Source organism: Heterocephalus glaber, unplaced genomic scaffold, assembly GCF_053883595.1.
Source record: "Heterocephalus glaber isolate CG9 unplaced genomic scaffold, H.glaber_assembly_v1.0 deba00001610, whole genome shotgun sequence".
Lineage (NCBI taxonomy): Eukaryota > Metazoa > Chordata > Mammalia > Rodentia > Bathyergidae > Heterocephalus > Heterocephalus glaber.
The window spans coordinates 4,265,453-4,278,563 of record NW_028258381.1 but is presented as its reverse complement, the minus strand read 5'-3'; the positions used below and the strand labels follow the sequence as shown (position 1 = coordinate 4,278,563).

Genomic DNA, 13,111 nt, shown 5'->3' with positions numbered 1-13,111 from the left:
AAGTAATTGAGGAAAATTTTTTTCAAACTTAAAATACTTCAAGTCAAACTTTTCCTTTTAATTTTTTAGTTAACATCTTTATTTCTGTCTTAACCTGTATTATTGTGATATAACAATAATGGTAGTAAAAAATCTATAGGTCATGTTGGCCCAATTTTACTGAGCTTATTTTATTGTTAAGTTGCTATGAATACAAGAATAACTTTATTTCTTGAAACAAAATAATGTGAATGACAACCATCATTTAAAGAAGCAGAACTATGTATGCAGGAACTTGTATACTCTACCCATGCATAGATTTTTTTAAAAAAATTTATTTTATTGGTACATTAGGTATAAAAAATAATGGCCATCATCATTGGAAATCTGTGCCTTTACATAATCTCTTTTGGTTCTTATTTTTTGAATTCTTTTAAATTTATTTGAATGCCTTTTTTGTTTAGTTTATAACTGCTTGCTTTAAAAATTGCTGCTCACAATCCTTGATTTATTTCTTCTTACATGTGATTCTTCTCATTTTTGTTTTTCTATTTTTTGTTACTACATCTTTTATACACTATTCACATGATTAATTTTTATCCTTGCTATTCTAGTTCTTCACACCTTGCTTAGTTGTAACATAATTATGATTTTGTATTAAAGCAATAATTAACTGACATTAAACACATATATGCACTTATGGAAGCCACTTTTTAAAAATTTATTTAACAGAGAAATGAACTTATATGGTACAGATGTCAAGAGCCTCATTTTAAAAAAATAATAAACAATTTTCCATGTATTGTTCAACATTCTGCTACATTATATATTCTTCATATGTGGCAGATGACCTTGCATGGTGTTGTTCTGCTTTTTTGTAACTGCCCTTGATTCTTCTAAGTGTTTGTGAAATGTATCTATTTTAAAAAGAGATTTATATTTAGCCATGCTGTGTATCCACACTGACACCCACCGATTTTTCTTTAAATGCCAAGAACAGTCACTAGTATATGTGCATATGAAGTAGTGTTCACATTTTGAGAGATTGCTTTTGATCTCTGTTAAAATTTTGACTGAAGTCTGTGGGGAAACAAATAATCACACACTCTCTACTTTTGCTTCTGGCTGTCCACAAAATGCTAAAATGTCTGTGGATACCGCCCTTTACCTTTTGAGTTAATAAATTAAGAAATTTTCTTCATAGAGGTTTATGTGCCTTAATAATACATTATTAACTTACTTTTAATAGTTGGCAAATACATTCTTATTGAATTGACAAGAGTGCCTTTGAATTAACTCCAGTCCACGGATATTCTCACAGAAGATTCAAGTATCATCTTAGTTTATTCGCTCCTTTCTTTCTTCTAGAGAGGCTCGCAGAAAGAGAAAAGTCTTTTGATTGCTCCAGAGCACCACGGCTCTCGTGGGTTTCTATTACATCAGTGATAATTGTTTATATGTTTCTGATTAAATTGGGTTAAAAGAGACATCAATATCCAAGAAATAACAAACAGCACAGTGTGGAAAGTTTAACATTACCACAAAATGCACCAATTGCATATTTCAGACAAAATGACAAAAATATATCATTTTGGAAAAGTTGATATCTAATTTATTAAGAAGTTTAATTTAATTTCAAAAGAAAATCACACAATTTCCTGATTCAGACTTCTCATCCGTGCAGTGGGAGCATTTGATTTGACCATCATAAGCATTCTCCTTGGGAATAGTGGCTATGAAACAGGATACTTCAATATACATAAAGACTTTATTTACACAAAAAATTACTGCTCAAGAAATGAAGTGAGTGGAACATATACAAATCTGTGCAGAAACTTCTCCTATGTATCATATTATTTTAGTAGGGGGAAAAAGCAGTACTTGTGGGATAAATACTAAAGAATCATATCTATTGCCACGAAAAGGGTTGACTATATAATGTCACCCATTATGTCTGCTAGGAAACATATATTATACATAACCACAAATGGTTCCACAGAAGTTCACATCAAAATATGCCTTTCATTTTATTTTATATATGATTGAAAATATGAGTAGTGCAGATTATGTTCTGCATAAAAGAATTGTTCATTTTTTTCAAGCAAAACTCAATAGTTGATGTATTTAATCTCATCTTAAAAATTTTTTAAAAAGTAAAATAGGAGCCAGTGAACTTAGCAGGGAAAATTTAGAAAGTCATTTAATCTCCCTTTCAGTTCTGCCTACAAATAGTGTAGCTTCACAGATGAAATATAGATAGAAAAAAGTTCTTTGGAAAAATAAAGCAACATATAAATGCAAGGTAGTATTTCTTTTGTTGTTGCTCTGTGAAAGTGAGCCATTAGAAATCTGAAGCCAAATGTGGGCATACACCCAGATGAATAACACAGCTCCTTGAAACCCTCAGTCTGGATAATACATCTTTTGTTTTTCACTAGTATCATATACTATACTGCACTTTTAAAAGGATACACTGAGCTCAGTAACATAGGACTTTTAATGCTATAAAAATAAATTTCAGACTTTATGCCTATTTAAGGACTAGATTGATAACTTCTGCAGACTTTTTCTTTTTTAATTCAGCTCCTTGTAACTTACTCATCATTTGGTAACTCTCACACTTTCATGATGTATGAAAAACGCTCCTCCATCCCAGCCTCATGTTAGCATGCAGATCCTTGTGCCAATAACGTGTAAGCTAGTTTTGGTGAGGAATTTTTCTTTGTAGGGTTCATTTCATATATCAAGTGACTGCATTAGCCAACAAGTGTTGGCTAAATGAAAGGTCAACATTACTTTTCTAACTTTTATGCATGAATGCATTCATTCATCTATTTATTTTACTTTTTGACTTTATTAGTACACATTTGCAGTACATAATGATTATACTCACTGTAGGGGAATTGTTACATGTACATAACACATTTCAAGTCACTCATTTAAAAAACATTGATCAAGTCTTTATGTGATCAGTTTTGTAACTCCCAAGAGTTTATGAGAGAAAGGGACTTACAGATATCTTTTAAAATAGGTTTTGTTATGGGAATGTAGACAGGAAATTCTATCTGAAGAGGTCTTGAGTAGATTACAAATGGTATCTTGGATAAGAACTAAGTCTTAGATGAGGAAAATAACCAAATATTAATGGAGGTAATAGTTGGGTCTTTTGCATAGCTGCATATGTCAGTAGCAACGCACTGGACACTTTTCTTTAGGATTGTCTTTTAAAGGATGCTGGTCTAGAAAACAGACTTGGAAGACAGAGGTAGTATCTTCCTCTGGAGCAAAAACAGGCACGCTGACTGCCCAGGATGAAGTGTTAAGTCCTCCACATTCAGTCCCCGCAGTGCACCCAGGCCTGTGTCAGCGTCCTCTGGCTGTCCCTCAGCTTTTTCATTCTCCAGGATTCATCTTTGAGATTTAACACACATTTGTTAACTATTTGCCATGTGAGAGCCCTTTCTTGATCTCTAGCCTCTTCTTAGGCGTTACTATCTCATCATATCTTTTCTAAAGAGCTTCATATGCACAAGTAATGGTCAGTCAAAAAATCCACTTAAATGGTGCACAAACACAAACAACCCAGAGATTCAAAACTGAACTCAGGGGGCTGGGAATTTAGCTCAGTGGTTCCGCCGCCTGTCTCTCAAGCACAAGGTCCCGAGTTCGATCCCCAGTTCCAAAAATACCAACCAAACAAAACTGAGCTCAGTTTCTCACCACCAGAACACACCTGCCCTCAGATATTTTCCATCGCATACTATTCTTTACCTTCTCTCTTACTACTTAATGTCAATTGGTCCCATTACTATTGGTTATACTTTGACATGTACTAAGAGCCAACATATTGTACATCACATGGGCTGTGATCAATAATTATTTGTTGATTATATTAGGGATTTTCTTCTGTCACCAGCATAATTCAAATTGTCTAGAAAGACTAAGTAGTAGCAACAGATTAATAAAGACGCTAAAATCGTATCAAGCATATCTTTTGGTTTGTCTGAAATGGCCACAATTGTTGGATATCATCCTACTTCTCATGAATGGTGCTAGGTACATTGCATTACTGCAAAGGAAGGTACTTAGCTCTTTAATTATCCTCAGTATCTTGTTATCATCTTTAAAAACACTGTACTCCTTCTTTGGGTAAACATTGCCATCTACTAAATAATCATTGTTTGTCCAGTATGCTTCAAGTTAATTGCTTTTTTTTGGTACTGGGGATCGAACTTAGGACCTTACACTTGCAGGGCAGGCGCAGTGCCACTGAGCTAAATCCCTGGCCCCTCAAGTTAATTGCTTTTGAAAATATAGTCTTGGGAAAGTCACTGATAATGAGATTGCATGGCTTAAGACTGTCTGGTTTTGTTTTGTTTCTGTTTGATTTCTGTGTTTTAGGGATAGAGATAATAAGAAAGAAGAGTGAGGTTCTCTCATTAACTCCATCTTCCTATGCTATGTCTTTTGTTTACTACTCAGTAATTAGGCATGATTTCAGGATTGCCATCCAAAACAGCCTAATAATGAAAAATCTATGCTCCCTTCTCAACCCTCCACTTAGGTTAATTTCATGGACCACAGCATGAGCAGAAGGTGCAGAAATGAGAATACTTTTCTTTGATAATTTTTTAATCCGTTGCTCACTCATGGGAATTGTGGAGGGTAATTTGTTAATATTTTATCAGGGACCATCTGAGTTCTTTCACTGAATTAGAACAGAAGCTAATAAAGCCAGTGATAACTTTGGACACTAAAAGGGCTGGCAAGGATTCTTCTGTGTCATGGATGCAAATGGGGTTGTTCATTCAAAGTAGTCACCTCACCAGCATAAGCCAATGACTGGTTTCAAGCAAAGAGGGAGACAGGATGAACTGGTCAGCTTGAATTCATCATTTCTGATGAAAGGCAGAACAAAACATTTTAGCACACAGGTTCTGTGGATCTGAGTTGAACCTACCAACTATCCATTTGAAAAACTTGATGTTGCATTATTAGCACTGTGCTCAGAGAGACGAGATTATGTGGGTCCAGTCTGAAAAGATGTATCTTACTGCTGCTTTAAAGTGTGATAGAAACTTGAATGGCTAGTACTACTTGCCTTAAATAGCAACTGTTTTATTAGAAGTATTTAGAAAGCAAGTGCATCTTAAACTATTTAGGTCTATCATACCTAGTTGAGGGACAAAATGTTTCTAGTATCCAAACCATTTATCTATCACTCTAGATTTGGCCAAAAGCTAAAACGAGGTGTTCCCTACGTTGGGGTGGAGCTAATCTGCCAGGGGATATTGAGGATCATGTCCTCCTAGTTATGTGTCATCAGCAAGAAGACATTAGGTGGTGGCTGTGCTGTGTGACACAATAGAAGCAAGCAGCACACTTTGTTCTTTAACCTCAGCTTTCTGAGCACAAACCAAAATCCCAACTCCATACCCAGAGTTGGAGCATTGTGTGTGACTTCTCATAGAACTCTAGGTGGCTGAAGGTCTAATTTTCTAAAAATACAATTTTATCAACACAGTGCAGAATTATTCAACAGATTAGATGCTAATTGAATTACTTACTTCACAATTATATTTTTTAGAAATTATTCTTTGGAATTTAAATCATAACTATATTGAATATCACTGAGCTAAAAGAAGAAATGGCTTCATGTCATCTTACAAATAACATAAACAGGGTATTTGGATTATCTCATTGTGTTGATTTTTTTACCATTTTAAATTTCTGGGTTGAGAATTTACTTAACAAAGTATAGTTGTTTGATTTTTCCAGTAGTTCTGTCTGGCAATTTAAAAGTTATCTGTTTTCTTGTCCTTATTTTTTGCATTTAAGGAATCAGACCAATTACCTGGACTCCCTGAGTATGTTAAAATAGTAGAAGTTGGACCTAGGGATGGACTGCAGAATGAAAGGGTAGGTTTATTTTAATTTTACGGAGTGTATTTCAAATGCTAAGTCTAAATATTAATGTTTCTTACATTTTAAAGATGTGGATTTATATTATTGTTTGCTATTTTAATTTATAAATCATATTTGCTTTCAGTTAGAAACCAATTTGTCATTTTTGCTCCAATAGATCCTATATGGTTTACTTATAAATATTTTTTATGTTTTTATAGGTTATATTTCCTACAGATATAAAAATTGAATTCATCAATCAACTTTCCCAAACTGGCTTGTCCGTAATAGAAGTGACCAGCTTTGTGTCCTCCAAATGGGTACCACAGGTATTTGACTCCATAATTCCTTAATTAGATTGTTGATTTAACAAGAATCAATGAACAGTGAGATATATATTATGATATTAATGTGATATAATTAGAAACTGTTAGGCCATGCACTGATATGATTAAAGAAAATCTCCTTTGATGAACTATCTTATAGAAATTGAGTCCTAAAAAGTAACTTGAAACTGTGTGTTACTCTTATATGAACATGTGGTCCAACATAATAAATTGAAGATAAGGCTGTTAAAAGCAATCTCAGAGCCTGCCTTCCATTTTCTCTTTTATGACAGATTTATAAATAATCTGGATGTTTCCAAGTGCTTTAATGTTTTATCTGTTAAAAAGAAGGGATGATTAAGGACTGGCACCTTCCCCCAAGGAATCTCATACAAAAGAGTGAAAATGTAAATAGGCAGTCTCTGTGTTTCTTTTAGCACTTACATTTGTTAGCAATGAGGTAAAGATGCTCACACTTTGCTCTTGAAAAGTGGTAAAATGATAGAGCTTTATGCAGAGTTTTTAGGCATTTGGCAACAGTGATGGATTCTGAGAGCAATTCTAATTTTAGAAGAATGATTAACAATTAGCAACTAGTACAACCTTTCCCTTTCTAACCTAGTCCCCACTTTCAGGCTTTGGATAGCCAGTCTCTCCCTAGCACTTAATTTTGCTGATTACTTTGCTTCCATTCCCTCAGATGCCATTGTTCTCTACCCTCCTGATTTGGTTACTTTCTGTCATCCATGACATCTTTTCATAACCAATTGTAACATTCCCTCAGAGAGCACTTCTCTACTGTTATCCTTGTGTCTATACGTCACCCCAAAGTCTCATGCAGTCATAGTTGGGCTCTTTCAGAGATGGCTGGATCTAGAGTGTGTGACTGATTCATGGTACAATGCTAGGATTAATAGTGCTAGCATTAAAGGTGGATGATTACTAAATCCATCCACTGACTGGTTTGGCAGCGGCCTAATCCTGGAAGCCTGAATACAATATAAGGGACAGAAAGAGGCTTGTTTTCTCTCTTGCTTGCTTTGGTACTTTCTGCCTGCCATAAACTTTTTCTCCTCTGTGATGCCTTATTGCCCTGGCCCCCTACCTTGGAGCCAGCCAACAATGGACTGAAACTTCTACAAACTATGAGCTAAATAAACCTTTCTCCCATTCACTTTAGATTTCAGGTATTTTGTCTCAACAATGAGAGAAAAGTAACTAAGACACCTACCTACTCTATCTTGGAAGACTGTCCCTTTGAGTATCATCATCAGTCACTTCTATGAAGGGGTCAAATCTGTATTTCTTAAGACATTGTTTGCTTGCATCTTTTTATTTAGTTGGAAAAAAAAGAAGGCTTAAAATTATTTCTTCAAATAAAAAACTAATTAGGGGCAACAGTATTACTCTAATGCAAAAATAAATGGTATTACTAGTCTTGCCTTTTCTATTTAGCTTCAGCTGGATGTGCCATTGGCACCTCACATTTGTTGGTTTCAAAGGCCACCTCAAGATTGTCCATCTTGCTTTATGCTAAGAGCTCAACTATTCACTTTGCAGTCTTGGACTTTAATTCCAAAAGGTCTGTCTTCTGTATCCAGTTACCACTGTAGCCAGCTAGAGCTGCTAGAACAGTTCATTTATTACAGTTCTGGGAGATCAAGTCTAAGATTAAGGTGCCTTCAGAGCTGATTTCTGTGAACACCTACTTCCTGGCTTCTGTTTAGCTTTCTTCTCATTGAATCCTCATGTGATAAACAGCAGAGAATGGAAGCAAAGGTCTGTCTTTTATAGTTTTATTTCATGAAAAATGAAACACAATTTTGTAACAAAATAATAAGAGAATAACAATAGTTAATATACTATGTATCATTATCTTCAAAGTACAAGACATTACTGTTTCAAAAGTATTTTAATATATATGCTAACTTATTTATACTATTGGTTTATCTTAGTTCTTTGAAAAGAAAATTTTGTGCTAATATCTGTTTGTTTTTCCTTTGTGAGTCTCTTTTGTTCTGTCTCTTAGTATAAGACCATAAATCCCAGCATGAATACTCCAATTTCATAATTTTATGAACTTCCAAAAGCCTCATCACATTTTGCTTAGGATTTCAACATATCAATTTGGGAGGGAGAGATTCAAACATTTAGTTTATAACAATTACTGCCTCACAAAATGTCTTATTCCCCAGTACAGCCTATACTTGTCTTTTCTTTTCAGTCCCATAGATATATTAATAACCCACCCCCTCACTGAACAATCACTGTTGTAATCCCTTCAGTCATATTCCTAAGCATTGCTTCTTCCTGTCATACACATTATGCTCATCGCTCCTAATAGTGTTCCAGAAATAATCAGCTTCACGAACTCACAAAGGGAGGGCTTTGATCGTCCCTTCTCCCCTTGACAAAAGCCTGCACGCTGATCTGTGTTGAACCCTCGAAACCTGGCCTTGCTTTCTCTTCCCACCTTAACTCCGTTGTGCTCCTTCACTCTGCTGAAGCTCTTCAGAAACCAAACTGATTTTGATCTGTATACTATTCCAAATATAATTGTTTAAGTACATCTCAGTTTCTGCGTTTCTTTTTTTTGGTACTGGGGATTGAACACGGGACCTTGCACTTGCGAGGCAGGCAGTGGAAGCACTGAGCTAAATCCCCTGCCCCAATTTCTGCATTTTTAAATGCCTCCTACTTAAACAGGATGATGTAAAGACTGGAACCAAATGCATTTGCAATGCATTTTTGGTAATAGAAGTCGCAATACAATAGGTAGTAATGAAAACAGTGATTTTTCATCCCATTGTCCCTGTTTATAACTATATACACACGCATATCTACTTATAAGTATTGCCTGATCATCTCATTCCTAAACTGTAAGTGCCATAAGGATGGTGACTGAGTCCCTCTTCCATCACTGTAACCCCAGTTTTGGGGATATAGTAATTAGGTGCACAGTAAGATATTATGAAATGAATATTGAATCAGTCAGCCTGAAAGACAATAACGTGTCACTTTCAAGGCTCTGTTATGGGCAAGTGGCTATTATTTTTATTCATATATTTATTCCTGTATCATTAATGATGTAAATCCTTCCATAGGAAAATACAAATAGTTTGATACCCTAGACATATTTCCTTGACATTGTCATTTTATAAAACGCTATTACTATTTCACTAGCTGTCACTAATTTGAACATATGTGGAAATTTTTGTTCATCTTTAAGCCTTCATGAAGTTACTTCTGTATTTGATTTAGTGTGTGTTCCTTTCACATAGTGATTATTGCTGGAAAGATACAGGATAGTCAGGTATAACTTTAAAATGGAGTACTACTCAGCCATAAAAAATGAGAAATTAGAGACATTTATAGCTAAGTGGATGCACATTGAGGCAATACTCTTAAGTGAAATAAATAGGACACACATGTATAAATACTGAATAGTTTCTCTGGTGTGAGAAACTGAAAGTGTAAATAAGGACTAAATGGATAATAGGTAATGTGAAATAGGAAGAAAAGGGGCAAAGGGGAAAGAAGTGGGAGGGCTAGGGGAAAGGATAGAAGGGAATGGGATTAATATGAGCAAATGGAAAAATAGGAACAAAATCTTTGTAAATAGGGAGGACTGGAGGGGTTGAAGGGAGGGCTGGGCAAGGGTGAAAAATAAGAACCAAGAGAGACTATGTAAAGGTGCAAGTTTCCAATGATGAATGTCATTATATTGTATACCTAAAATGTATCAATTATTAGAATGAATAATGGATAATGTAAAATAGGAAGAAAAGGTCCAAAGGGGTAGGGGTAGTGGGAGGGGCAGGGGAAAGGAAAGAAGGGAAAGGAAAAATGATGAGAAATGGAAAAAACGGAAATAAAGTCTTTGTAAATAAGGAAGGGTGGAGGGCATGAAGGGAGGACTAGGAATGGGGAAAAAATAAGAACCAAGATGAATTATGTAAAGGTACAATTCCCAATGAGAAATGTAATTGTGTTGTATGCCTACAATGTACCAATACAAGAATTTAATACAAAAAAAACTGTGCTTAGAAAAGAGAACTCATCTTGCTAATATTAATTGATGAATACTGACCACCAAAATTATATTTAAGATAGTGAATTTCATTAGTTTTCCTCAAGAGTTTTTGGTTTTATAAAGCTTCATACAGAACATACTTCTTTCCTTCAGTGATGCTCATGGCCACATTCCATTATTGTACAATACTGTGAATTAGTAGATTACTCTTCAACTCCCATCTGTGATGAACCCAGTAATGTTTAAACAGTTGAGACTGGAATCCTCTCAAAAAGGCCACACATCTTGCACAGCTAGGGAAGAGGACAGATGGACAAAAGAGAAGGAAAAGCAGTCCCCCTATGAGCAGTACCAGAACATGCCTGGTTGCCTCACTTAAATAGATACATGTGACAGGACTATAAAGTGATGTGATTTACTCTGAGACTGGTCCTGAGTTGAGTTTGGGACATAATCTACTGAGGTTTAATGAACTCTTTCTGGGCTCAAGATATTATTATACAAGTGACTGAATTTCCCCACACAGCTCTTGAGGGCAGCTATGGCGAGGAGAAGTCTGCTAGAACTGTGTCCCTGTCCTCATTACTCTAGCACTCCAGTAATTGACTTAACCTCAGAAATCCCAGCAGTGGTACCTGCAGCACAGGAGCATCAGTGGGAGGTCATGAGGCATGTGAATGATCCCTGTGTTGGAATGCCCCGGGTGCAGAGCACCTGGCTCCTGATCACTGCTCAAGATGTTTTCCATAATGACTGCACTGATAACTATTTCATGATCCGGTTACATCCATTCCAAACAAAAAAGCAATGTAAATAAATGACATATCTTTGAGCATGGTACCTGAATTAAAGATATTGTGGGATTCATAATTCTTCCAAAGTTGTACTAGTCACTTTCTACATCATGTGTCTAGTTCTTCAGAAGATAATATTGGGGATAATCCATTCCTTTTGCAATCTGGCTAGCTGTCATTGTGTTTGTGTTTTAGGTTTCATTGAGCTAGCCATTTTTATATTTCTCTTTTAAAATTTGATATCATTCTTACTTCAGAAAAAAATTGTATACCAGATTCATTTGCCTTAAAATTATGTCTGAGTCACGGGACATAATAATTTTAGTACAACAATTTGCTTACAGATTGTCTGTAGTAATCTCGGTTCCTGGGAAGAATGTGAATGGCTCTCAGTTGGTATTCTATTAATGCTCTGAATCTTCTTTTTTTTTTTTTTCTGTCAAATAAAGGTCATGGGAATAGTTCCCTAGTTTATGTTTACATTGCTGCTTGTTCACTTATTTCTTTTTTTAGGATTTTAAAACTTTTTTACAGTTTCCCTCCTACTGTTTTGTTTGGCAGAGGCTTTCTAATTTAACCAGCTAAAAGAAAAGCTCCACAGTAGCAGGGTGCCATATAAAACAGTATCCCACACCTATAATCCAAACGGCCAGAGATGATAAAATACCTGCCATTACAAAATACATGTTCTTAACAACTTATCTGGAAAAAGTTTTCCTTAGAGTGACATGTAATATGAGAACTTTTGAAATGCCTCTAGGTAGTTCTTTGCTTAGATGGAACACACAATAGCAGCAGAAGAAAACATTTATAAAAATAGATCAGCTTTGTTCAACTTTGGAATATGGCTGTTAGTAGTAAGCTATTTAAATTATTGTAAATACATTAATTTTTAAAAAGGTGAACTAGAATTTTATGCTCATCTTTATATTTGATTTTAAAATATTTTACCTGTATGAATGATTAAGGTGAATGTCATTTACTTAAAAATAAAGGCCAGCGATTTAGCTCAGTGGTTCTGCTGCCTGCCTCGCAAGTGCAAGGACCTGAGTTCGATCCCTGGTACCAAAAAAAAAAAAAAAAATATATATATATATATATATATATATATATAGAGAGAGAGAGAGAGAGAGAGAGAGAGAGAGAGAGTGTACCCAACACTGCATTTATGCATGTCATGTGCAACATCTCAGTCATAAATATTTGCTCTATGATTAGAGAATTTTCAACTACTTGGAATAGGCAGGTGAAAACATGAATAGAAACAGATTTTCTTTATAAAGGCAGAAAGTAATACATATAAAAGACTATAACAGTTACTTACGAATTACTCTTAAAAATGGGGCCTAGCACGCTAGGCGTGTTAGCCAGAAGGACTGTGTAAACTTTGCCCTGCTCTCCTTTAAGTGTGTGATACAATTTGTTCTTTATTAACAATGAAAGCACAAAGAAGTTTCAGATTGAGATCTGTATTGATGAAATGTAGGAGGCTGTAGCTTTTGTCGCAGAATCCTGTCCTGACTTTTCCTTCTAGCTCTGCTCTCTTTTGAGGACTGTGGGTGTGGGGAAGAGAGAAAGGCTGAGATAATATCATGGAAATGGTAAGAAGAAAGAAGAAAGAAGGAGAAGGAGGAGAAGGAGGAGGAGGAGAAGGAGAAGAGGGAGAGGAGGAGGAGAACAGATAATGGAACCATTGTGGGTATTTTCCAGCACAAGCCTCCTCCTATACCCAATGAGTTGATCCCTGCCACTTCCCCAGAGGATCCTGTTGCAATTTACCAAGCCCACAGTTCCTAGTTCCTCTATTTCCTGGTGTCACAGGAGAACCTTCATCCAGACAGGTGAGGGGAGGGTGAATGCTGGTTAAAATGGGAGCAGACTTAACTCAAGTCCCTCTACAGGAGCTTGACTCCGAACGCTCAGCTGTACAAGGGATACAGGAAGTACAGTATTTTCTACTGCAAAGACACTGTGACCCGAGCCTCCATCTCCATTCTACTCTGTGCCTGCAGACCTTGCCCATGGTTTTTTTTTTAGTACCTGGGATCGAACTCGAGTCCTTGCCCTTGCTCAGC

The 13,111-nt window shown here is 35.8% G+C and overlaps 1 protein-coding gene across 1 annotated transcript in view; it reads left to right on the top strand.

Annotated features, from left to right (window-relative positions):
* The window catches only part of Hmgcll1 (3-hydroxy-3-methylglutaryl-CoA lyase like 1), a 175,457-nt gene that overhangs the window by 40,321 nt on the left and 122,025 nt on the right, over window positions 1-13,111 (top strand). Inside the window, 2 exon segments of the mRNA XM_087196005.1 lie at window positions 5,818-5,898; window positions 6,105-6,212. Coding sequence (XP_087052131.1) covers window positions 5,818-5,898; window positions 6,105-6,212 — 189 coding nt within the window.